Source organism: Uranotaenia lowii, chromosome 2, assembly GCF_029784155.1.
Source record: "Uranotaenia lowii strain MFRU-FL chromosome 2, ASM2978415v1, whole genome shotgun sequence".
In the NCBI taxonomy this organism is placed as follows: domain Eukaryota; kingdom Metazoa; phylum Arthropoda; class Insecta; order Diptera; family Culicidae; genus Uranotaenia; species Uranotaenia lowii.
This window is the reverse complement of record NC_073692.1, coordinates 420603861-420630352: the sequence shown is the minus strand read 5'-3', so window position 1 is coordinate 420630352 and position 26492 is coordinate 420603861. Positions and strand designations below refer to the sequence as shown.

Sequence of the window (26492 nt, the reverse complement as noted above, 5' to 3'; positions counted from 1 at the left end):
AAATTGACAAAATTGGCAAAAATGGCAAAAATGACAAAAATGACAAAATTGACAAAATTGACAAAATTGACAAAATTGACAAAATTGACAAAATTGACAAAATTGACAAAATTGACAAAATTGACAAAATTGACAAAATTGACAAAATTGACAAAATTGACAAAATTGACAAAATTGACAAAATTGACAAAATTGACAAAATTGACAAAATTGACAAAATTGACAAAATTGACAAAATTGACAAAATTGACAAAATTGACAAAATTGACAAAATTGACAAAATTGACAAAATTGACAAAATTGACAAAATTGTCAACATTGACAAAATTGACAAAATTGACAAAATTGACAAAATTGACAAAATTGACAAAAATGACAAAATTGACAAAATTGACAAAATTGACAAAATTGACAAAATTGACAAAATTGACAAAATTGACAAAATTGACAAAATTGACAAAATTGACAAAATTGACAAAATTGACAAAATTGACAAAATTGACAAAATTGACAAAATTGACAAAATTGACAAAATTGACAAAATTGACAAAATTGACAAAATTGACAAAATTGACAAAATTGACAAAATTGACAAAATTGACAAAATTGACAAAATTGACAAAATTGACAAAATTGACAAAATTGACAAAATTGACAAAATTGACAAAATTGACAAAATTGACAAAATTGACAAAATTGACAAAATTGACAAAATTGACAAAATTGACAAAATTGACAAAATTGACAAAATTGACAAAATTGACAAAATTGACAAAATTGACAAAATTGACAAAATTGACAAAATTGACAAAATTGACAAAATTGACAAAATTGACAACATTGACAAAATTGACAAAATTGACAAAATTGACAAAATTGACAAAATTGACAAAATTGACTAAAATGACAAAATTGACAATCAAGAAAAACAAAATAATTAAGAAAATCAAGAAAATCAAGAAAATCAAGAAAATCAAGAAAATCAAGAAAATCAAGAAAATCAAGAAAATCAAGAAAATCAAGAAAATCAAGAAAATCAAGAAAATCAAGAAAATCAAGAAAATCAAGAAAATCAAGAAAATCAAGAAAATCAAGAAAATCAAGAAAATCAAGAAAATCAAGAAAATCAAGAAAATCAAGAAAATCAAGAAAATCAAGAAAATCAAGAAAATCAAGAAAATCAAGAAAATCAAGAAAATCAAGAAAATCAAGAAAATCAAGAAAATCAAGAAAATCAAGAAAATCAAGAAAATCAAGAAAATCAAGAAAATCAAGAAAATCAAGAAAATCAAGAAAATCAAGAAAATCAAGAAAATCAAGAAAATCAAGAAAATCAAGAAAATCAAGAAAATCAAAAAATTAAGAAATTAAGAAAATCAAGAAAATCTAGAAAACCATAATAATCAAGAAAATCAAGAAAAGCTAGAAAGTCAAGATCAACAAGATAATCAAGAAAATCAAGAAAATCTAGAAAATCAAGAAATTCAAGAAAATCAAGAAAATTAAGAAAATCAAGAAAATCAAGAAAATCAAGAAAATCAAGAAAATCGAGAAAATCAAGAAAATCAAGAAAATCAAGAAAATCAAGAAAATCAAGAAAATCAAGAAAATCAAGAAAATCAAGAAAATCAAGAAAATCAAGAAAATCAAGAAAATCGAGAAAATCAAGAAAATCAAGAAAATCAAGAAAATCAAGAAAATCAAGAAAATCAAGAAAATCAAGAAAATCAAGAAAATCAAGAAAATCAAGAAAATCAAGAAAATCAAGAAAATCAAGAAAATCAAGAAAATCAAGAAAATCAAGAAAATCAAGAAAATCAAGAAAATCAAGAAAATCAAGAAAATCAAGAAAATCAAGAAAATCAAGAAAATCAAGAAAATCAAGAAAATCAAGAAAATCAAGAAAATCAAGAAAATCAAGAAAATCAAGAAAATCAAGAAAATCAAGAAAATCGAGAAAATCAAGAAAATCAAGAAAACAAGAAAATCTAGAAAATCCAGAAAATCGAGAAAATCAAGAAAATCAAAAAAAATTAAGAAAATCTAGAAAATCAAGAAAATAAAGAAAATCAAGAAAAACAAAAAAATCAAGAAAAGTAATTAAATCAAAAAAATCATGAAAATCAAAAAAATCAAGAAAATCAAGAAAATCAAGATCTCAAAAAATAAAGAAAATTAAGAAAATCAAGAAAATCCAGAAAATCAAGAAAATCAAGAAAATCAAGAAAATCAAGAAAATCAAGAAAATCAAGAAAATCAAGAAAATCAAGAAAATCAAGAAAACAAGAAAATCAAGAAAATCAAGAAAATCAAGAAAATCAAGAAAATCAAGAAAATCAAGAAAATCAAGAAAATCAAGAAAATCAAGAAAATCAAGAAAATCAAGAAAATCAAGAAAATCAAGAAAATCAAGAAAATCAAGAAAATCAAGAAAATCAAGAAAATCAAGAAAATCAAGAAAATCAAGAAAATCAAGAAAATCAAGAAAATCAAGAAAATCAAGAAAATCAAGAAAATCAAGAAAATTAAGAAAATTTAGAAAATCAAGAAAATCAAGAAAATCAAGAAAATCAAGAAAATCGAGAAAATCAAGAAAATCAAGAAAATCAAGAAAATCAAGAAAATCAAGAAAATCAAGAAAATCAAGAAAATCAAGAAAATCAAGAAAATCAAGAAAATCAAGAAAATCAAGAAAATCAAGAAAATCAAGAAAATCAAGAAAATCAAGAAAATCAAGAAAATCAAGAAAATCAAGAAAATCAAGAAAATCAAGAAAATCAAGAAAATCAAGAAAATCAAGAAAATCAAGAAAATCAAGAAAATCAAGAAAATCAAGAAAATCAAGAAAATCAAGAAAATCAAAAAATTAAGAAATTAAGAAAATCAAGAAAATCTAGAAAACCATAATAATCAAGAAAATCAAGAAAAGCTAGAAAGTCAAGATCAACAAGATAATCAAGAAAATCAAGAAAATCTAGAAAATCAAGAAATTCAAGAAAATCAAGAAAATTAAGAAAATCAAGAAAATCAAGAAAATCAAGAAAATCAAGAAAATCCAGTCAATCAAGCAAGATAATCCAGAAAATCAAGAAAATCAAGAAACTCAAGAAAATAAAAAAAAATCAAGAAAATCAAGAATATCAAGAAAATCAAGAAAATCAAGAAAATCTAATAAATTTAAAAACAAGAAAATTAAGAAAATCAAAATATCAAGAAAATCAAGAAAATCGGAAAAAATAAAGAAAATCAAGATCATCAAGTTTTTTTTAATAATCAACGAAATCAAGGACATTAAGAGAATAAAAAATCTAGAAAATAAAACAAATCAAGAATATCAAGTAAATTCAAAAAATTAAGAAAATAAAGTTCATATTGAAATTTAAGAAAAGTAAAAAAATTAAGAAAATTAGGAAATTAAAAAAAATCAAGAATATCTCGCAAATCAAGGAAATTAATAAAATCAAGAAAATAAAAAAAAAACAAGAAAATTAAGAAATCTAAAAAATTCAAGAAAATACAAGAAAATCACCATAATCAACTAAATAAAGAAAATTAAAAAAAAAACAGAGAAACAAAAGAATGAAGAAAATCTAGAAACTCAAAAAACTCAAAACTGTCAAGATAATCAAAAATTTTCTGAACGTGAGGAGAATTAAAAATAATCTAAAAAATCAAGAATTTAAGAAAATCTTAAAAAATCAAGAAGTTCAAGAAATTCTAGAAAATAACAAGAGCTCAAGAAAGTCAAGGATATCATGAAAACTATAAAAATTAAAAAATCAAGAAAATCCAACAAAAGGGAAAACCTAGGAAACATGAAATCAAAAATAAACCAGAAAACAAAAGTTTTCGAAAAAATAAAAAGACAAAAATAAAATGAAAATCCAAAAAATCAAATTATTTTAAAAATCGATCAAGTAAAAAATATACTGCCGGCCAAATGTTTGGGATCAACCCTTCAGAAACATGAAAATTTTGATCGACCATAGCTGAGTCATCTTATGACATATTGAAAATCTCTAGATCTCATTCGATAGATCGTGAGCAAAACCTTATTTGTATGTTTTTCAAAATGTTTATTTTAAGTGTATATGACTAAAACTCTGCTTATAGTTCGGATATTTTCTCGTGGACCAAATTCCAAAATTTGAGTTGCATTCGAATCCTTTTTTAAAACTTATCGAAGCACATTTGTTTTATTTTGTGCAAAAATTGGCAATGAACTTCAAATATTTAAAATAGCTACTTAAGTTATCGTTCAAAGTTTGGGAACACCCAGCATATGGTGTAACGGCCGAAACAAAAATGCATGTTTTAGAAGACTGATCCTAAACTTTTTGTTTCACCACACTGCGGGGAGATTCCAAACTTTTGGACGATGACATAAGCAGCTATTTTATATATTTCAAGCACAAAACTAAACACATGCGTTTAAATAAGAATAAAAAAAGATCGAATGCAACTCAAAGTTTGAAATTTGGTTCTCCCCACCCTGAGATGATCGGGTTTGAATTTACATACAGTTTTTGGAAAATTTCCCAACTTTATGCTAAGTTTAGGTAGTATAAACTAAACATATTCTTCCAATCAAAGGCATTTTTAGTCGATGAGTTGTAAATCGAGATCGAATTGTTATGTGCGAATAGTTCGCTGCAAACGGGCTGTGCCACGATACATAGGATGTTAGCTTACATCATACATCATATAAACTCAACGTATACTTTTTTGCTCACTATCTTTCGAATGAGATTTAAAGAATTGCAATATGTCATAAGATGATTGAAATATGATTGATCAAAATTTTCATGTTTCCCATTGGGGTGATACCAAACTTTTGACTGGCAGTGTTTTTTAATTTATTTTATTCAAAACACTTTACCATTCAAATGGCATTCATGTCTGTAAAAACAAGAGGAATTAAAAATCAAGAAAATGAAGATTACTTGAGAGTACCCAGAATATCAAGACATTGTGAAAACCAAATATTTTTGTACGTTTTAGAAGTCCTATTAATCAAGTCTTTAAAAAAAAATTAAAAAATGATTCAAGGAAATTGTTGAAAGGTGTGAACCCTGAAAATGGAAAACAGAGCAGATGTATTCTGAAAGAAGTAACTCAGCGAGGAAGAATGACCTTAACGGGTTAAACTCCTATCAAAAAAGAAAAAAAAAGTAAGTAACTCATAAAGGAATATTTTTTTCTTATCCATCTACTGATTGTTGTTGTTGCGACGCAATTTCTCATTCGATGTATTCTAATCGCTGATAATGCCAATATCACTAATTTTGATGCGTCTTTATCTACATTGTCTGAAACTGAGAGTTTCACGCTAATGACACCCATTTGTTCAACATAATTTCTGCAAAGTTTTCATAGCACCAGCAAATGTGAACGGATTTATTTTTGATTGTTATTAGTGTAACCCAGGTTCCGTATGCTTTTCATGCCCCTACTAACAGCAGTCCGTCAGACCGAGATAATGACTTTTCTTCGAACAAATCTCGAAGGTGAAAAACACCTCTAGCTCTGGTTGTTATTATTCTTCCCTCCTCTTAAGGGTGCGCTCACCTATTTCGAATGGGGCTGCACAGATGGTGGAGCCACACAGATTCAAACTTAGATAACTAGGGGGTGAATAAAGGGGGCGAAAAGCTTCTTCCGACCGACTGAACTGTTTGTAAGAAACATATCCTTTTCACCTGGAATGGAACCTTATAATCATGTGCCACACATAGCTAAAGCAGTCAGCAGTAATTAAATCGAGTTTAACGAGAGGATTTATCTAGAAATTCTAAACTTAATTAATTAAGGATCCAGAGCCGAAAGCACTCACACCATCAACAGCAACAAAAACGCACAAACACCCGGGCAGCACTTGAAAGGTGTTGTATGAGTTAAATGGAAGAGCGTCGAGGTCGAGTGGCCCGATGCCATTGGATCATCAAAGGTGTATAAATAAAGCACTTCTTCCTTGGTTGAGTTGAGGGTTGAGAGCTGAGATGAAATAGAAGCACAGGAGTGTGTGTTTGGTGGTTTGGCTCCGTATCTCTTACTTCATGGTTCATCTGTTATAGAATGGTGGTAGCTCCGATGTAACGTATCCTCATTGAAAAGTCTCCATTGCAGAATCAGATCGACACACACAGTCACTAGTCAGTTTCCGGCTGACTGGGTCAAACTTGATGGAATCGTCGTCGATTCAAGCTGTCTCGAAATTTGCAAGTGTTAAATGATGAACAGAAAGAGCCCCTGATCGAATCCTGGCTAGCTTTTTCGGTAATGACATTTGACTTTCGATGGTGAATTAGCTGATGAAGCAAATATTGATTGACACATGTGTGTTTCGATACAAACATAGGCTTGAACATGCTGAGGTAGTACCATAGCAAGTGTTTTCCTTTAGTATAAAATTTTTTTAATAAAGAACTTTCACTCCACTTAGTAACTAGCTTATAAGAACGACACTGTTATTTGAACCGCTTCACACAGAGGAAAACAATGTAAAAAGGTGATCAAAATTGTTTACGCCAAAACGGAGCGTTTTAGATCCATAGTGTGTGTCTTCGGGACATGTTACCTACATTTAAAGCACTTTAAGATGAGCATTTGATAAAAATTATTTGACCATCTAGCAGTGAGATAGAAGAATTATTTTTTGTGATTTTCATTTCAGAGCAGTTATATCTCTGGCAAGTTTTGAGATTGTAAAAAATGTAGCAATTTTGTTGAAGACGACAACATAGTAGAAGCTTACCCAAAAAAGTAAGAAGGGTTCAAAATAAAAAAATTATTTTTTATTCAAAGATTTTTAACAATATCTTTTCAGGTCAAACTTATTCAAGCGAAGTATGTTTGAAAGAATTTTAAGTCACTCAAAATCGAACACTTTTATGCAATACACCTAATAAAAAATATTCAGACTGAAACGAGTTAGATTGGAAAAACTTAGAAAAAAAGCTGTTTTCGAACAGATTCAAGTCCTGCCGGTGAGCCGTTGTATCTTTTTCGAAAAATTCATGATATTTACGGCTTATGTTCTTTCGTTCTTTGATAGCTTATGTTTCTTTAATTTTTTCCGTCATCTACGAAAATCCGTTTTCTGGTTCAGATGAGTTCGATTAATTTTTTGGTTGCATCAGAATCAGGAAGGTTTCACCGTTTTTAAAACATAGAGTTTACAACGTTTAGTTGTTTATTTTGTAGCTTTATAAATGACTAGCTGATCCCATACGAACTCCGTTTCGCTTTCAACTTGGAATATGTCATGAACAGTTTGTATGAAAGTCAATTGCCAAGCATTCTCCAGATGCACTTCTGAATTCTGTTAAGTAATAATTGCAAAAATATTGGACGATCACTTTGTCTGTCGTCTGCTACTAAATTTGAAATCAGGAATCAATTGACCGTGCCAGAAAACCACGTGTATAAATTTCGACTAAATCATTGCATAGCAACGCAATTATTTCCAAAAAGTTAAACCCCTTTCGGGGGCTTTTATACAATCTTTGATACCTAAAATCGATTGCCCTTCCCTCAAAACTCCCGTGTGCAAATTTTCAAAGCAATCCACTGAACAATAACGTCAATATTGCTAAAAACAGTGAAAAATTAATAAATATGGACGACCCCTTTCGACGACCCCTGGCAAAACATTTGAAATCTGAAATCGATTGCCTGTCCCTGAAAACTACCGTGTGAAAATTTTCATCCCAATCCGATGTATAATAACGACGATATTGCAAAAATATTGAAAGGTTTATATGGACGACCCCCTTTGCCGGCCCCGTACGTGAATTTAATACCTGAAATCCATTGCTCATCTCTCAAAATTCTCGTGTATCAATTTTCGTCTGAATCCGATGTATAATAACGACAATATCGCATCAACAGTAAATAGTTAATATGGACGACCCCTTTGGCCGACCCCTGATTTTAGTTTGGATAAGTGAAATCAGTTGATTGTCCCTAATAACTCCAATGTGCAAATTTTCATCCCAATCCGATGTATAAAAACGTCAATATCACTAAGTTACTGAAAATTTAATATGGACGACCCCTTTTGCCGGCCCCTTACACTGAATTTGATACCTCAAATCGATTGCACGTCAATCAGAACTGTCGTGTACCAATTTTCATCTGAATATGATGTATAATAACGTCAATATCGCAAAAACAGTGAACAGTTTATATGGACGACCCCTTTGGCTGACCCCTTATACAAAATTTAACACCTGAAATTGATTGCTCGTCTTTCAAAAACACTCATGTGCAAATTTTCAACACGATCCGACGAAAAGTAACGTCAATATCGCGAAAAAATTATTTGTCTTCTATGGACGACCCTCTCCAGAAGGGGTCATCCGAAAATCTAAAAACATTTTTCATCCTTCCTGGTCCTAATGAGCATCCATGCCAAATTTCAGCTCTCTAGCTCTTAAGACGGCTGAGTCTATAGAGGACAAACAAACAAACAAACAAACAAACATACAGAAATTGCTTTTTATATATATAGATTTAAGTAAGCAATTTTAAGGATTTTAGAGCATAAAATTCAAGTTTACTTAAACCGGCAATTGGCAACCATACTTGAACTGTTGAAACTATAGCCATATCATCAAGCCTTCATTGACGGACCCTACAACCTATCTTTTTGCTTAGAATACAATACATTAGACGAGTTTGTTTTTCGGTTAGCTCTTTTGCAATGCAAAAAAAAAATCCCCTAGATTCCTTAATAGTAGCTAACTCAAATCATTTATAAATCTAAAAAATAAACAATTTTACGTTGTAAACTCCATGTTTTTATACGGGTGAAACCTGCCTGATTCTGATTCAACCAAAAAATAAACCGAACTAATCCGAACTAGAAAGATACAGGTGTTCGGAAACAGATGTTTTTTTCTTAGTTTTTCCAATCTCCAAACTCGTTTCAGTCTGAATATTTTTATTAAGAAAACTGTTCGATTTTGAGTGACTCAAAATTCTTTCAAACATACTTTGCTTCAATAAGCTCGGTCTGAAAAGATATCGTTAGAAAACTGAAAATTTTGAAAAAAAATTTTTTCAACTTTTAACCCTTTTTGAATTTTTTTGGATTAGTATCTACGATATTTATATCATCAACAAAATTGCTACATTTTTTACAATCTTGAAACTTGCTAAAGACACAACTGCTCTAAAATGAAAATAACAAAAAATATTTTTTCTATTTCACTGCTAGGTGATTGAATAATTTTTATCAAAAGCTCATTTTGAAGTGCTTTAAATGTAGGTAACATGTCCCGAAGACACATTCTGGATCTAAAACACTCCGTGTTGGCGTAAACAATTCAATCACCTTTTTACATCGTTTCCCCTGTGTGCGCTTGTTAATTTTTGTGCTTTATTCCTTTTAAATAATCTGCTTATGCTTATAAACCCTCGTGAGTGAAATTTGTACTTGAAACTAGCTGATTCCGGTTACACTTAGTTTCGATGGCAATACACAATTTAATCAAGAAGAAAAAAATATTCAAGAATAAACCACATAATCTATATATATAAAAATGAATTTCTGTCTGTCTGTCTGTCTGTCTGTCTGTCTGTCTTTCTGTCTGTTCCCTATAGACTCAGAAACTACTGAACCGATTTACGTGAAACTTGGCAGGAGGGGGTATTGGAGGCCGGGGAAGGTTCCTATTATAGTTTGGACCCCTCCCCCTAACAGGAAGGGGTTGAGGGGCCTCCCAAACAAAAGACAATTTTTTGCATAACTCGAGAAACAATCAAGCAAATGGTATCAAATTTGGCATTGGGTGGTATTTGGGAATGGAGAATATTTCAATGAATATAAGGTACCCCTCCCTCCTCTCAGTGGGGTGATAGAAAGGGGGGAGGGGGGCTACCTTACAATTTTTCATGTAACTCGAAATCTATTCAAGATATTGGATCCAAATTTGGCATGGGAAGGTGTTTGATACGAAAAATATTTCAATGATTATTTGAGACCCCTCCCTTTTTGCAGTTGAAAGGGGGAGGGGCCATTTTAATATTTTTTTACATAACTCAAAAACTTATAAAGCAAATGGAACCAAATTTGTCATGGGAAGGTATTTGGATACGAAAAATATTTCTATGATTATTTGAAACCCCTTCCTCTTTTCAGTAGGGAGATATAAAGGGAGGAGGGGCCCGCTTTTTAATTTTTCAATAACTCAAATACTAATCAAGCAAATGGAATCAAATTGGGCATGGGCGGATATTTCGGAACGTGACATGTTCTAATGATTGTTTGAGACCCCTTCCTTCTTCCAGCGGGGAGAAAGGAAAGAGGGAGGGAAGTTCCATACAATTTTTATTGCATAACTTAAGAACTACAACAGCAAATAGAACCAAATTTGGCATGGAACAATATTTGGGTACGAGAAATGCTTCTTTGAATATTTGGTATCCATTAATCCTTCAAAAAGGTGGATGAAAAGGGGGAGGAGAGGTCTCCCTTACAATTTTCAGTATTGCTGGAGATCTGATCAAGTAAATTTGAACCATGTTTGGCATGTGAGGGTATTTGGATACGAGAAATGTTTCTATTATAAATTGAAGCCCCACCTTTTCAGCGTAAAGATATAAAGGGGAAAGGGGGGCTACCATACATTTTTGAGTACAAAAAATCTCATATATAAAAATGGAAGCGTTTTCTTTGTAATAACATCACGTATAAACGGTTGGTCGGAATCACTAATCTAATCACTAATCATACTTCCACAGCCAGAACTTATGTCTGATCCCGGAGAATAATTAAAGCTTGTAATTATTCTTCTTGTCTTTGCTCATGTTTTCCATTATGTTAATATAAAAATATTAAAACAATAGAAACCATAAACCGGCCGGGCCCACTGTGGAGCAGAGAACGCAGAGACGTCAGGAACAAAGAGAGAGAAGAAGCGTGGACCACCAGTACCATACGCTCCCAAGGGAATTTTCGTTGGAAGCATGAGCTAAGATATTTTGCTTCTTGATGATTAACCTATCGCCATTCTCGAACGGTAGAAAATGACATATTTTGTAAACAAAAATCTCAAAATCAAAACAGTTAGTAACATTTGAAAAATTAATTAGATCTTTCAACTTAACGGATTCCATTGAATGGTTTAATGGTAGAATATTTATTCTGAGATTCTTGTAAACTGTCATTTCAGGTCAACGACCAAGGTTATAGCGCCTTTACTCGCTTTTGAAAAGAAATACAGAAAAAGAAAACAACATTAGTACCTCACAACCTTTTGAATCCTAAATAGGATTCAAAAGGATTGAAAAAATGGATATACGGTATGAATCTCAATATCATACTTTTCAATGTTAAATTTAATAAATGAAATATCTATGCTGAAAGCTTGGGGTATACTTAGCTTGCCATTATTTGTTGTTCGGATACTCTTGATGGATTTGTCAATTGAAATTTGAACGTAGCGATATTACTCCATTAACATGTTTTGGAACATAATAACCTTCCCATTTGAGTAGGTTTTTTCTGATGATCGCAGTAGACCTCGCATCATCACACTTTTCGTTGAAACAACCCGTAAGTCACAATCGGAAAAAATATGCTTTGGAGGAGGGATCTTGACGAACATCTTACTATCCACTTTTAACGAACCTTTCATTAACTATCAGTTCTCATGTTTTCATTAAACAATTAACACTAATTTATTTATTTTTCTTCCTTCACGTGATATGAACCAATTAATATCATATTTGTTCCTGCATTGATAGCAATTAAGAAACAAAAATTTGTTGTTGGGATAAACACAACCGAACTCTTGAAAAGACACCTTCGAAAAAGAATGAATGACGAACAGAAACTATGACTTATGGAATCTATTTACTTTTCATCGTTTTGAATTGCACATTTCGAGAAAGTAGGATATTCCTAAGTCATTATAATGGAGTTAAAAATATGCTGAACTTCCTTTCATCAGCATTAGGAACCAAATTTAAGCACTCGCAGTCGCCCCTGATTGGCAACTTTTTTTTCCCTCAAAGCACAGAATGGTCCCGATTGTCCCCGGTCCTATGGTGGTCACTACATCTATATAGTTTGTCTTCCCAATCCGGTGGTTAGACTTTTTAATTATTTCATTCTAACTTAAAATGAAAACTCATTGATTATCGAAAACTTTTCGCGGACGAAGAAAAAAACGCGTGCGGTGCGTAGAACGCATCGCCTACTTCTCACGTATAAACGGTTGGTCGGAATGAAGTAAAATTTGGTATCTGCGGGTTTTTTGGGTCAGAGATGGTTTGTATAATAGTTTCAAGAATCTCACTTTTTATGGAAGGGGGGTCCCCAAACTAAATCAACTTTAAATGGGAAAGCCGTACAATTTAGTATGATTTTCAAAAAATTCGATTCGCGAGCACGATGAAGTTGAGGACGTGTGGATGAAATAAAACATTTATTACGATTTATTCATTTTAAGGTAAAACGAAGTTTACCGGGTCAGCTAGTTCTTAATAAATTTTAATGTTATGTAGTCTGAGTCGATTTAAGGTCATTTTTGATTTTCTTGAACTTTGGGGTCTGGAAAGCTTCGTTCTGGTTAAGAAAATTTATTATTTATTATTTTATACTATTTTTTTATTTGGATATTTTTTAAGAAAATAAGGTTCCCACAGATTCTTGGTCCACTAAAAAATATCACACAAAGCAATATTTCCTTCAATATTTTGTGAAAACGTTCCTTTTTGCAGATTGTTGATTCAACTGTCGTTTCAACCATCTGAAGATACAAAACCTGCAATCAAAACTGACAAGGTATGTTTCAATTTTTGAAAATGACGAATTTGTGAAAGGGAAAATAAGCCACAAATCGATGTTATAACTACGAGTGTACTTCAGTCGACATTTCAACAAAAAAATTATGTACCTATTTTTGTCTTTTTTGTAGAAATATTTGATGTTAATTTCTATTCTATTATACCTTAAAACTTAGAAAAAATCTATAAAACTAGACTTTTAAAGATTTATTTGAAAATGATTTGTATTTTACATTTTTTAAGTAAGGAATGAATAGATTTTTCCTCGGGACGATTTCGCCTGAATTTGGTACCTTTTTTGGTTAAAAAATCCTTACTGTGCATCGTGGCAATGACCACTTCAGATCATCATCTCTTTCCTGTTACCAAGTCATGCAAATTTTTTTTATGTATGCTAGGGTAGCAGCCCAAATAAGCAAATCGAATTTCAGAAATCGACCATTTAGATTTAATGGATTGAATGTTTAAAAAGCATCAATTTTTCAGTGGTCCTTTCATTTTATGTTGTGGTGATCCCAAAATATAAAAAATAAAAAAAAAATGGAAGAAGAACTTAAAAATTACAAAAATCACATTTATTACAAAAATGTAAAAAAATGATATATATGGAAAAAATGAAAAAAATATTAAAAACAACGTCGTAGACACCTTTAACCCTAATCCGCTCTTTATTGTCAATATGACACGATGGGAAGTTTAAGGATCTTCGGGATCCTCAATCATATTCTTTAAATCAATAAACACCCTAATAAGGCCATGACTGTCAATTTGACACTCCTCGTATAAAACCACTATATCTCTCTTGTTTCCTCAACCGATTTTTACAAAACTAATAGTTTTTGAAAATTTGTGATGCAACCCAAAGGTTTTTTTTGGAACAAAATTGACCTACAAAAATTCAGTTTTCCGTTATTCTAAGTCTAAGAAAAAAAATTCAAAAAGTCCGTTCCGCTATACATAAGGATATGTTTTTATGATAAATTTTAAGATCATGATAACAACAAAAATGTAAAAAAGTAGTGTAACAACGGTTTTTCTTCTATCAATGAACCGTCCAAATTCTTTAATTAAAACTGGAAAAGCTTTGAACAAAGGGTTGAAAAGTTGACGTAATTTGACACATTTTTGCCATTTTTTATTGTAAAAATACGATAAATCATCGTCCCTCTCCGATATGGCCCTAAATCAGAAGAATGTCTTAATTGTTAATTGTATTAACAATGATAATTGATTGATAATAACTTAATCTTCAAAACATGGATCTTTCCTTACCTTTAGCTGTGGTTTCTGAGAAATTCACAAAAGACAATTGTTGTTTTAGGAAACAGGCACAAATTTTTAAAAATGATAGGGGGGCTTCCATTCGGAGGGGGTGATCCGAATCACCCAAAACATTGGATTTTGCTTATTTACATTACAAAAAGTCTTTCTTCTGATTCAGGAAAATATCGGAGAGGGTAAATGCATTTTCATGGTCACTTGGTATGGAATAACCCATATGTATGACGTTTAGAATTCGGTGTGCCATACACCTAGAATTTGTTCGGCTCATTGTCCATTCCACCTTATGACCTATGAAAATTATATTGGATATAAATAATGAATGATGAATGAACTAGCTTTTCTTGAACTTTCACGTAATGTATAAGGTAGAGAACAAATGGAAGCGATTTCCAGGTTGTAGAGAATAAACCCTTGATAGAAAATGATATATATCTAACATAATTAGAGAAAACTAACTGCACATTTATTAAAGTGCATTATATTCTCATGAACGGGAAAAAGAGAGAGGATGTTCACTCAACGTCGATTGTCCAAACAGATGCGTTGAGGTTATTGCATTCAGTTTATTAAGTGATGTTTTACGAAGAAGACGTCGGACGGTTTGCGTTGCGAAGATGGAATACGACACCGGTGAAACATGATTTTTTTGTTAAATGCTGATCTCATTCTAAATGAACGATCGTACTGGGAAATCGCTTCCCATGTCTTCTCGACTTTAGATTTTATATCTGGGATGCAGATGGTCAATAAACTTTTGAAATCCATAACATGATCAAGCAGTTTTAACACATTTACTCTGTTAAAAGAACAGATCCAATTCCTAATGAACTTTTAATGTAGAATATAAATGCACGTGAAACTACTCGAATAATACTGATTGTTAAAGTCCAGAACAATCGTCCTTAAACTAGTACAATATTATTATTATTTCTTCAAAATGAAAAATTTATCGAACCAATTTCTTTTGATAATGTAGAAGGAACTGAATTTTTTAAAAGAAATATTCGAAATGTGATAGCAATCTTTTAACAACACTCTTTTCAATGAGAAGCTTCGTTTATTGTCAATTGTTTTTGGTAAGATTTGAGAGTAGCTGTGCAAGATTATCAAACTTTTGTTCAGTTTAAAATATTACACTGGTTTTGAAATACGAAATGGTTTCTAAGTTATTTAAATAGGTTTACGTATAATTAATAAACATGTCTTAGTGATGAAGCTTATGATGATAAAATAAATGCATATCTCTACAGCTACACTACTTAGTAACGTGATGCTAATCATAACCTTCTGGATATTATGTTTCACCATTTGATTCATAGAAACACAGCTGTAGCTTACTTTTTCAAAAGATTTAAAATAAAAAGTTTGATAAAAACTTAATAAAACTGTGTTTCTCTAAGGTAAGCGTTAGGCCAATTGGTCCAAGAACCACGCCTTTCTAGTTCAACTACAAGTTAAATTTCTAAACTATTCATCAATTTACTTGAAATCAAATGTATGCAACGAATCATATTCGTCGCAACCGGTTACTGCACTAAAATTATTGCTTTACTGAATACTTTTCAACCATCCTTTGGAATAAAATGTTAGCCGATCACAAAACAACCACACCGCTAATACTTCAAGGGGTTAAAAAATTTCCGTCTCCCGTTTCCGTCTAATGTTAGCCCCGGCCTTCAGAAGATTGGCCTGTTTCTCCAGCAGCTCCCTTTGCTGCGATGGAATCCAGCGATTCTTGTTGACCACCGGAAGTCCAACCTGGTTGGGATCACCAATTTGGGACGATTCCCGCGAATACAAACTACTGTTATCGGTTTGGTTCGATTCGCGCCTTGGCAGCTGATGTTGCAACAGATCCAGATTGCGCAGGTTCTTCGGGCGCATCAGAATCGGAATCGTGGTTTCATTGTAGACCCGGTTTTCCATCTCCAGGGCGGTTTCCGGCGTGGGAGGATCAGCTGCAGGAGTGCCGGAGAAGTCAGTCGATAGCAATTGTTCACCAACACCACCGCGATCGTCAGTCGTATCGCTGATTTATTTTTTTGGTTAGTACATAGTTTTTTTTTGGTTCGAGAATTGGATTTTTTTTGAGTAATTTGTACACAGTGATCGAAGCACGAAACCGAGAAAAGAAGTGGAGAAAACCAAACATTAAAAATCATGGGCACGGTAGCTGAAGGAAGTTGGTGAAATTTTGATGGGCGGGAAGGTACGACTCTGACTTACATGCATGGGAGTTTTGGAGTGTTTTAGTACTTTTATGTCTTACTTGTATATTTACAAACTACATGGAAAGGTGTTAAGTGAAATAAATCTTGGAAAATAAAAATTAAACTTACGTTTCTCCAATCCTTGCGTTGCTTGTCGTGGTGGAGCTCGACTTTCCTGGAATTAAAAATAGGGATTGCTTTTAGAACACATACTTGGCGATTATTCTTACTAAATTGAGACTAATCAAAGTTTTTATTACGAATCAATCGTCCATTTTTAACCAGAAGTTGCCATTACATCACCTATTGAAGTCTTATCCCTAATCCACTCTTGAGTGTCAATATTACGCTATTGGTAGTTTGACGGCTAGCTTCTTTATTCAAGCACATTCAAATATAAAATAAATTCTGGGACCTTCAGCGAATTCATAAAATCTTTAATTTTGCATAATTATTTTTTAATGGACGCACCTTGAAAGCCCAGGAAAAAAACTCCTTAATCACACTTTGAGTGTTAATTTGACACTCCTCGCTTAAGATCGCTTCATCTTTCTTGGTTCTTTATCGATTTGTATGAAATTTATAGTTTTAGAGACATCAAAATGAAACTCAAAAATGATTATCTGACAATATTCTGCTACAACTATTCAATTCCAGGTTATTAATAGTCTGAGAAAAAATCCGAAAAACATGCTCCGGAAAAAAGACTATAGACCAGCTATCAATTGCATAAGGTTGCCAGATTTCCCGGTTTTATCCAGGTTTGCCAAGATATTCAAAACAAAATTTGGGAAAAGTCCGGCCAGGTCCGGTTGCCTGGATTTCATTAAAAAATGCTCGGATTTTGCTCGGATTAATTAACTTTATTTTGCAAATCAAATAAACAAATAAAACAACGAAACTCTCCAAAACGAAATTTTTAAAGAAAGTTTTCTAAAAATGGTCATGTAAGGTTTTTTTGGAAGCTTAGAATTCGATTCAAAGTTTGTCAATGAGTATTGATGAAAAACATTTTTTTCAATTTTTTTTCCTTGATTTTTGTTGAGTAGTTTCTGGTTTTTGAGAAATTAGCCCGGATATTGCCCGTATTTATGGTCGTCATTTTTGAAATCAAATGCCTGGATATAGCCAGGTTCTTATATAAAATTGCGCGGTCCGGTCCGAATACGAGCTGAAAAATAATAATTAAATAAATATATCTTTTTCGGGAGAATGCTTTTCAGTTTTTTTATTAGACTTTGAATCAAGGAAATCTGAAGTATTGTAGATAAATGTTGTACGGAAAACATGTTTGAGTTACATAACGAGGTTCCCAAGACTATAATTTTTTTTTTAAATCGGTTGAGAAACAAACGATATTACGAAGAAAAAACGAGGTAAAATTGAAACTCTATCGACCAAATATTGCTTAACTTCAACGTTGCATAAATCCCATGATTAATTTCAGACCCCGTTGTTTTTTTTTTCGCAACATTCGATGTTGGCTACATTCGATTTTGGTGCTGAAATCGAACGGATTTAAAAGCGACACAAAGTTTTCGCTATAACAGAAACCAATATAATTTAGACAAATATCGCAAACCACAAAAACAAAAACGTGTTAAAAAATATAAAGTTCTAAAATTACAAAAATGATGAAAATTTTATAAAATTAATAACAATAACAAATAAAAGACTGAAAATGATGAAAATCACCTTTAAAATAATGGAAAATGACAAAAATAGCAAATATGACAAAAAAAAAACAAATTTTATAAATAAAAAAAAAGTCCTAGGTAATATAGTGCTAAATATGACTAGGAAAAATAAAAGATAACTCGAAATGATCGAAAATTGACTAAAAATTATGTAAATGATAACAACAATTATTGTTACTATTATAGTTGTTTGAAAAACAAAAACCATTCGATTTTGACAACACAAATTGTACGAGCGTGTTGCCAAAATTGGACGGGGTCTTTATTACTAAGTGTTACAATGTATGCAAATAAATACAGTTTATTTGGAATCTTGTAAGGCATGGGCATCATCTACAATAACCTTAAAAAAAAATTATGTTTGTTCGATATTTCAGTCTCCAGAGGAAATGTGCAACATTTTTATAGTATAAGAAAACAAAACATTTACTTCAAAGAGATAGCCAAAAATGAGGATTTTGCAATTTAGCTAACGCAAATGATGAAGAATATATGTACATTAGATCGCTGCAAGATTTTTGTGAAAATTTCAAATTCCTAAATCTGTACACTTCTCATAGTTTTTATTGGTAATTTTTCTGCCAGAAATAGCAATAAAAATTTGGAAGCGATCCATTCAGTCTTGAATCTGTTCTACGAGTTTAAATTTTGTATGGAAATTTGTATGGGAAAACACAATATTTCATTCGAAAATTGCCGGAGATCTACTGAAAGTTCCAAAAAATATAACTTTGGATGAAATATAATCCTTTATTTTTGCAGTACAATTCATTGGTACAAATCACAAACCTAACATGTACTCCAGAAAAGTTTACCAATGTTATACACATTTTTTTTCGAAATTAATTTTTTAAAGCGTTTTTTGAATGCTAACTTGAAAGCTGTTGAACCGTACGATAAGAATATAAAAATCGCAAATGCATAGCCAGCAAATATATTGATTTACTAGCAGACCCGGTAAACTTCGTCTTACCCTGTTAAATTTGGCGTCGATTTTTCATTTTTTCTCTGCTAATTAACTTTCAAAACTTATTAAATATTGAGTTGTTAATCGTCTCGCTTTTGTGAACATGTTCTAGTTTTTATTTTAAATTTCCCTCATTTCCGTTTTCTCGAATTGTCCCACTTTATTCTATCGAAATTAAACCTAACAATTTTAATTCAGCTCTACGGGTCTTTTCTTGAATAATCAAAAATATAACCTTCAATAAATCTTACATGCAACTTTCATGAATACTTTTTTATTAACTTTTCTTTCATTCAGATTTTTTTATATATCATGAATGGTCAGGTTTCAGGTTCTTATCGCAAAATGGTTTTATTTTTTCAGTTCGATGTTATCGTACAACTTGCAAGTCACTTTTTGTAACTTATTCCATAAATAATTGTATGTTTCATTTGTTGTATATCATTCATGTTGTTTGTTCGAAATAACATTAAGGTTTGAATCGAAATCAAAAGTTTTTCATTTATTGTAATTTATTCCATATGAAACTTTATGAAAATAAAATTTTGAATATTGGGACAATTTTCGGAGTATTTGCTCAATATTAATCCTAACGCAGCGCTTTTAGCTCCCAATTAGTTTTGGGACAGCTTTTTGTTCACCATCCTCACCCCTCGAAGTAGTTTGAATTAATAAACATATTTTCACCAAAATCATGTTCAAAAAGTTTTTCTAGATACCGAACTTTCAACTTGAAGTGTTCCCAAACAGCATTTGCCATGGCATTAAATCTGGCGATCTTGTGTACTGCAATCTACTTTTTTTATATTGATTAATGAAAAAAAAAGCAAATTACATTCCTATGAACTTTAACCCAATGAATCAAGGAAACGATTGGTATTAAAAATAGAAAAAAAATGTTTTTAATTGAAGATCGAATAGATATTCTGATTTCAAAATTTCCTGAATATTGTTGGTGGGGATCTGCGATTTGATTTAAGGCTATGTAATATTTTCAAGAATCAATAACATTTAATTGAAAAGCAGATTAAAAAAAAAACTGAATAGTTCGAAAAGAAATAATCTGTTAAGGCCTCGATGGTTTCGTGAGTTCATATCATTTTCTGGAAAATTTCATGCTAAACCAAAACCTTAAAAAAATATGTAATATATGTTTTTTTGTAAATCGAAACTCTCAGTAAAGGAACACCGGTTATGATAACAGTGAACCTGTAAAAAGTTTTTCGGTAAATAATATTAGAAAAAGTTGAGTTTGTTTAGTCTGATTATTTATTTGGGCCCAACCATTTATAAATGAAGAAATAATGTATACATTTTATGTAAAGTTTGAACGTTTCAACTAAAAATTCTTCGTAGATTATTGATAACTTACACATATGGTTGCAAAAAATTCGGCCTTTGAATAAACATCAATCCTATTTAATCCTTCTTTAAGGACAGGCTCTTGTTCAGTACATGTGTCTGTTCATTTTCAACGGATTTTGTTGTTGTTCTGTAAATTTAAAGGCGCTTGGTTTATCTTCAGTTTAGCACATTTGTACATGTTCGAAAAATGTTTCTAGGCGTATTGGATTATTCAACCGTACGTAAATCTTCCCACTTTCTTTTTTTCAAACGTCCGCAAAGAGTCATACCATTTTTTCATATGCATCAGTATCAAATTCATGTTTTTTTGACAACCATTGCTGATTCAATTAACATGAAATAAAAATAAAAGTTTTAATATTTAAAACCGTTTAAATGGTTTTGATTTGATCGGTAAAATATCAATCTGGGTCACATCTAGGCTTCATTTATTCATATGTGCTGTACAAATAAGCTAGGAATCAAGAAGAAAAAAACACATCTAGGCTTCATATCGCCGCCACGTGCGTTGAAAGTATGGTTGGTTGAGAAATAGGCGCCCAAATATTCCCACTAATCAGTATGCTATGCCCTGGTTACTATCCTCTCACGACGTTTGTTCACGACGCCTCGACCTTAGAGACGAAAAACAAACCGCCCGCCCGGCGCCCAAAGTGAAGAAAATCTCTTGAAAATGGATGTCATGACTTTAATTTCATTCGAAAAACTACAAATTTAATTATAACGGACAATTGATGCGACTTTCTGTTATTTTTATTCGATATAAACCGATTCGCATGCCTAAAGAATATTCTAAAAATAATTTCATTTGAATCGTTTGGGTCATTTCGGAGGAGTAGTACTACAAACACCGTTACAAGAGAATTTTATATAATAGATAAAACTTTTGCAATACCATTTCATGAAATTATTCAAAGATCTCGTTAGCAAATCAGCCAGTTTTAAATACTTGTCAATGAATTCAGATTTTTTTTATTTTGAAATGGTTGAAAATTTTTTTCATGAAATGTTTAGCTGCTGGTCATGGTAGCAAAAATTGAAACTTAAGAATAGCCAAATCCAAAAATCAAAGACCTACTTCATTTCAAGCTTATTTGAATTTTCTGGAAGCAAAAATTACATCTCTCATATACATTTACATACAAAGTTAAAACGCGTTGCGCTAATTCAGGAACCAACCAGATCATCTCTCATTTTACACTAATGCTTGGTGACCCAAAAGGCATAAAAAAACATGTGGAAGTAATAGATTTTAAAGTTTAAGAATAAGACACAAAACACACGACGTATTAAAGGACACGATACTTAACGTTCTTACTTAACGTTAAGTAAAACGTCGTGTGTTTTGTGTCTAGTACAAGTTCTTACGTGAGCACATATAATTTAAAATGAGTTTAAGAATAAACTTGAAAGACGAATCAAAACTCGCTCCAAGCAACACGTTAATCATAAGATTTAATATTTCACTTGAGTTGATTATTTAATATTTTTCTACTTTAGAGGTCCTTCAAAATAATATAAACTAAAAAGAAAATTAATAAATAAAGAAATAAATCGAAACACATGATTACATAGCTTTTGTAAATAAAACGACAAAATGACAAATTCAATACAAAAATTGGAAAAGAAAACGAAATTTCTAAAACCACGGGTATTTAACACTAAACATACCATCACTTTGTATATAATTGTAATGTAATGGACATTTTTAAAATCAAAAAATTACCATAGAATGGCCGTGAGAATAACTCTCAAACTATACATTTACAAAGGAAAAAAAAGTTGAACTTCCATATAAAATAAATCATTTACTACTAAATGCTTTAAGGGGGGAGTAGGGTCTAACACTTTCAAAAAATCGATTTCAGAGAAACTTCAAACGCGTGTTTCTCGAAACACATTTTTAAAGTCAGTGGACATCGTCATCATACTACTTCACCGATTCTTTTCAAATTTGGAACATATTTTCTACATATAAAATACCAAACCCCAACGATTTTCTTTTTTTTTTACTTTGGGGAGATTTTACCCTTAAAGAAATGGCGGATTTTTTCGTGAAAAATCGTAGTTTTTACTTCAAACAGTCAAAAAAAATTTCATAAAAAAATTTTTTAAGTTAAATAAAATCTTTGGGGTCCAGGAAAACACCAATTATAAATATTTTGCTCTGATTTTTTGACTTCAGATGATTCTGTGCTGAGATACAGTGTCCACCGCAAATCCTGTTTTCTAAAAGGCATTCTCGAAAGTGCTCCGTCACCGGCTCATTTTTCTACATTTTTTAATGAAAAAATTACTAAATGTTCTTTTAACTATGCTTTGTGCTATTATCTGCCAAAATTTCATGTTGAAAAAAGTTATCCCAGTTTACGGTACTGGATCGATATGGTTCCGCAGAAACTCTCTTGTTTTTTAACAGATTTTTACAGTTTTGGAAAGCTTGTAACGTAAAACAAATATGATTTTCAGATGGTATTCAGCTGCAATCATTTATTTTAAAGTTATTGAAAGTCTAAAAAACCGAGAAAAAACATGCTTCGGGAAAAAGACTGTAAGTCAGTTAAAAAGAACTCGAAAAATAGTCACTTATTGCTTGAGAAAGCTGAAGTAAGAAACTTTTTTGTTGCACATATGGAAATATTTTTTATAATTTGGTGTACTTTGGTACTTCAAATCTAATGCAAAGCGAAAACAGTTGGTAGAATAAGAATGAAAATGCAGATTGATAAAAAGCTCGAAAAACAGCTACCTTTAAATAGCCATAAAAAATTCTGTGTTTCGTGTTTTATAAATCTAAACATGCCAAAATATCACAAATTATGTCAACTTTCGAATTCACGTTTCACAAAATATTAATGTGACTGGGATACCTTTGACGGTTGATTCATAAAAAATAAGGTTTTTACGGCACTTTTTTAACATTTTTGTGGTCATGATCTAAAAACTTGTTGTTCTTTTTTGTTAAACTTTTTTTTTAATATTTGTTCTATTAAAATTTTTAAAATTTAAAAATTATTATTTGGTTCTTTTTATTTTTTTTTAATTGAGGTTGTTTTTATATTTTTTTAAATTTGATTATTGTTTTCGGGTCTTGGTTTTTCCAGATTTTCTTTTCATTTCATTTTATTTTTTTTTTTGTGAAATTTTGCCATAACTATATAAGGTTGCCAGAATTTTTTCAGCATGTATCCGGGCTGGACATATCCGGAAAATTTTGTATTTACACCTGCAAAATTCGGAAATTTAATTTAAAATTAACGACCAAAAATCTCAGCAATATCCGGGAAAATTTGGTAAAAATTCAGAAATTACTTAACGAAAAACAAATTACTCAAATTATATTTTAATTCAACTTACTCAAAAAATTTCGTTTTGGATCACACATTGACGTTATTTTATACATTGGATTGAGTTTAAAACTGTAACTTGGCCGTTTTCAAAGATGGGCAGTTAGTTTCAGGTATCAAATTTAGTGTTATTCCATATAAACTTCATTAACGTCCATATTAACTTTTCAATATTTTTGTGGAACTGATGTTATTATGAATCGGATTGAGATGAAAAATTTGCACGCAAGAGATATTAAGAACGAATAATTGATATCTATTATCCAATTTCGAGTTAGAGTTCACTGCTTTTGCTAAATTGATGTTTTTATACACTAGATTGGGATGAAAATTTGCACACGGGAGTTTTAAGGGACGGGCAATCGATTTCAACTTTTTTGCCAGAGGTCAACAAAAGAAGTTCTTCATATAAATTGTTCAGTGTTTTTGGGATATCGTCATGATTATACTCCAGATTGAGATGTGACTTCGAACATGGAAATTCCGAGGGACCAGTTATTTAAGGATTCAAGTTTTGGGTCGGGGTCTGTATAAGGGGTCGTCCAAAATATTTTTTATGCGACATTGACGTTATCATGAATGCAGAATAATGCATTCGGAAACAAGGACTAATAAAATCATGTACACGAGTGGCGATTCCCGCTCGTATACGATTTTTACTCGTAAAGGTTCGCCAAAGCGCGAGCAGGCTGTGAAAAAAAATCCCTTAGGTTCGCGAACCATAGGAAACACGAGCGAGGCAGTCCAACCAACAGACGATTCTTTTGGATTTTGAATCCTGTCTCGCTCGTGGAAATCGTAACATACATGAAAATTTTTCCCCGCGATTTTGGCTCACGAACCATTTAGCGAAAAGGTTCATGAACTTTTTTTTTGGAAGGGAACGCGTGGTTCTTCAATTTTCTTCCGTAGGCAGGCTGTGCGTCTCTTTAGGTACGCGTACGGGTAATAAATTGTGCTTCAAGCAGCAGCAGGAAGTTCTTCATTTTCCACTGTTCTTTCAATTATTGTATGGAATATTTCTGTTTTATTTTTAAGTTTATTAAAAAAAAACAATTTTTTTTTGATAACTTACAGCGTTTTAAGATTAACGAAACTCTAAATATTAAATCAAATTCATTCTGCCATGTCAACTCCTGGGTGGTCAATTGAATTAAACAAAGCTTTTTGACAAAATTATGGATTAGAATGGACACAAGAAGGCCCTAATAATGATCTTTAACAACCGTTTAAGGAATTAATAATCAAACCAAATCTTAGAGCCTTACAATTCCATCCAAATCACTACATTTCTGTAGTAGAGGTTGAGTGTAAAATTCCATAACTGTTTTTTATATTTGGAAAAGACAACCACGATTCCATATGTAAAGTTTCAATAAGAAAACACATGCAAACGTATCAATGATTATTTTGGATTAAAGTGAATATCATAAAAAATTGATAAATTTATTCAATAATCAAAGAATAGTTTTCATGTAATTTTTCTTTAAAAAAAACTTTCTTGAGGGGTTTTGGCTTGAGGGGTTTTGGCTTGAGGAATAAAAATATCTACGCAAACTTGCTTTTTCACCACCTTATTCACATGCCCCTAAAAGGATGAAGAAATAATGAAACCCTTAGTTCCAACGGCTTTTGCAAAGAATTTAATTCTTTTTAAATTAGTGGAAGACGAAACAATTTGCCAAGAAGAGAAAAAACCTGAATTATAAGAGTGCGTACTTTATTTTGTCAAAGCGAAAACGGACTTTGACCACAATCACGGGACGATAGTTTTTAAATATTACAATAAATTCATGTTATTCTCAATTCAAATCTTTTTAAATAAAAAAAATGAGTATAATACTCAATCAATGATAAAAACCGATATAATTATTGATACGTTGAAAAATAAATTACAAATTTGCATTGTTATTTTTAAATTATAATACTCTCTAACATTAACTCTGAATCCGATCTTGATATTACAACTGGATTTGAAATCACCTTTTATTGTCTGAAGTTCCTTATATTGAGCTTCTTGAATTGATTTCGGCAATTTTTTTATCTACCATTTTTTCGTCATTTTTATCTACTTATAATCTGAAGATTATTTTTCGATCAGCAAAATTCACAACGCAACTTTAAAATGAATAACTCCAAATTAATTATTCATTATTTATGATTCAAAACTATCAACATTCTTTTTATGGGTTCATCACTCTATGTTTCGAACTGTTAATAAGTCCGGAGTTTGTTTTTCAGATTTTATTTTAACATTTCTGAATCCGCTTATACGAGTTTTGCTATAAAAATTTATATTTTCTCACTCTTTGCATAGAGTTTGGAATGGACAAATTAATGATTGAAAATTGCTTATTCCAAATTCAAAAATATTCAGTTGAAATTCATTTTGGAATAGGTAATCCTGATTTTGGAATTGTGATCTTCTGATGACTCAATTCTGAATGAAAAAGTCACACTTTACTATTTGAATTGGGAATTCATTCTTAATCCACAAATTAGATTCAAATATTCGTAGAACTTATTTCAAAACTCAGAATTCGAATTTAAATTGTACAGTTTCAAATTAAGTATCACGAATATGAAATTAAGAATTAATGAGAAAGAATTTTCAATCCTAATTTTTCAAATCAATTGTATAATTTTGAATCCAGAAAGGGAATTTAAAAAAATGAATTTTGAATCGTGAACATTAAATTATTTGTTTTCAAATTTTGTTCATCATTCGGATTTTCAGCTGGAATTAATTTCATGATGACTTTCAGTTCTATAATATTTTTCTATCATTCAAACGATACTACAGCAAAGAAAAATTCTAAATAACTTA

At 31.1% G+C, this 26492-nt stretch overlaps 1 protein-coding gene across 2 annotated transcripts in view; it reads right to left on the bottom strand.

Annotated features, from left to right (window-relative positions):
* Positions 1-26492, bottom strand: part of LOC129741950 (fasciclin-3-like) — a 324352-nt gene that overhangs the window by 25374 nt on the left and 272486 nt on the right. Inside the window, exons 8-9 of one of the 2 annotated variants that reach the window (XM_055733779.1) lie at positions 16419-16464; positions 15162-16108 (exon numbers count right to left, since the gene is read on the bottom strand). In XM_055733779.1, the coding sequence (XP_055589754.1) occupies positions 15709-16108; positions 16419-16464 (446 nt within the window). In that variant the 3' untranslated portion in view covers positions 15162-15708. Of the gene's footprint in view, positions 1-15161; positions 16109-16418; positions 16465-26492 lie in introns of those variants that run through there. The other variant, XM_055733778.1, reaches the window with a different exon arrangement.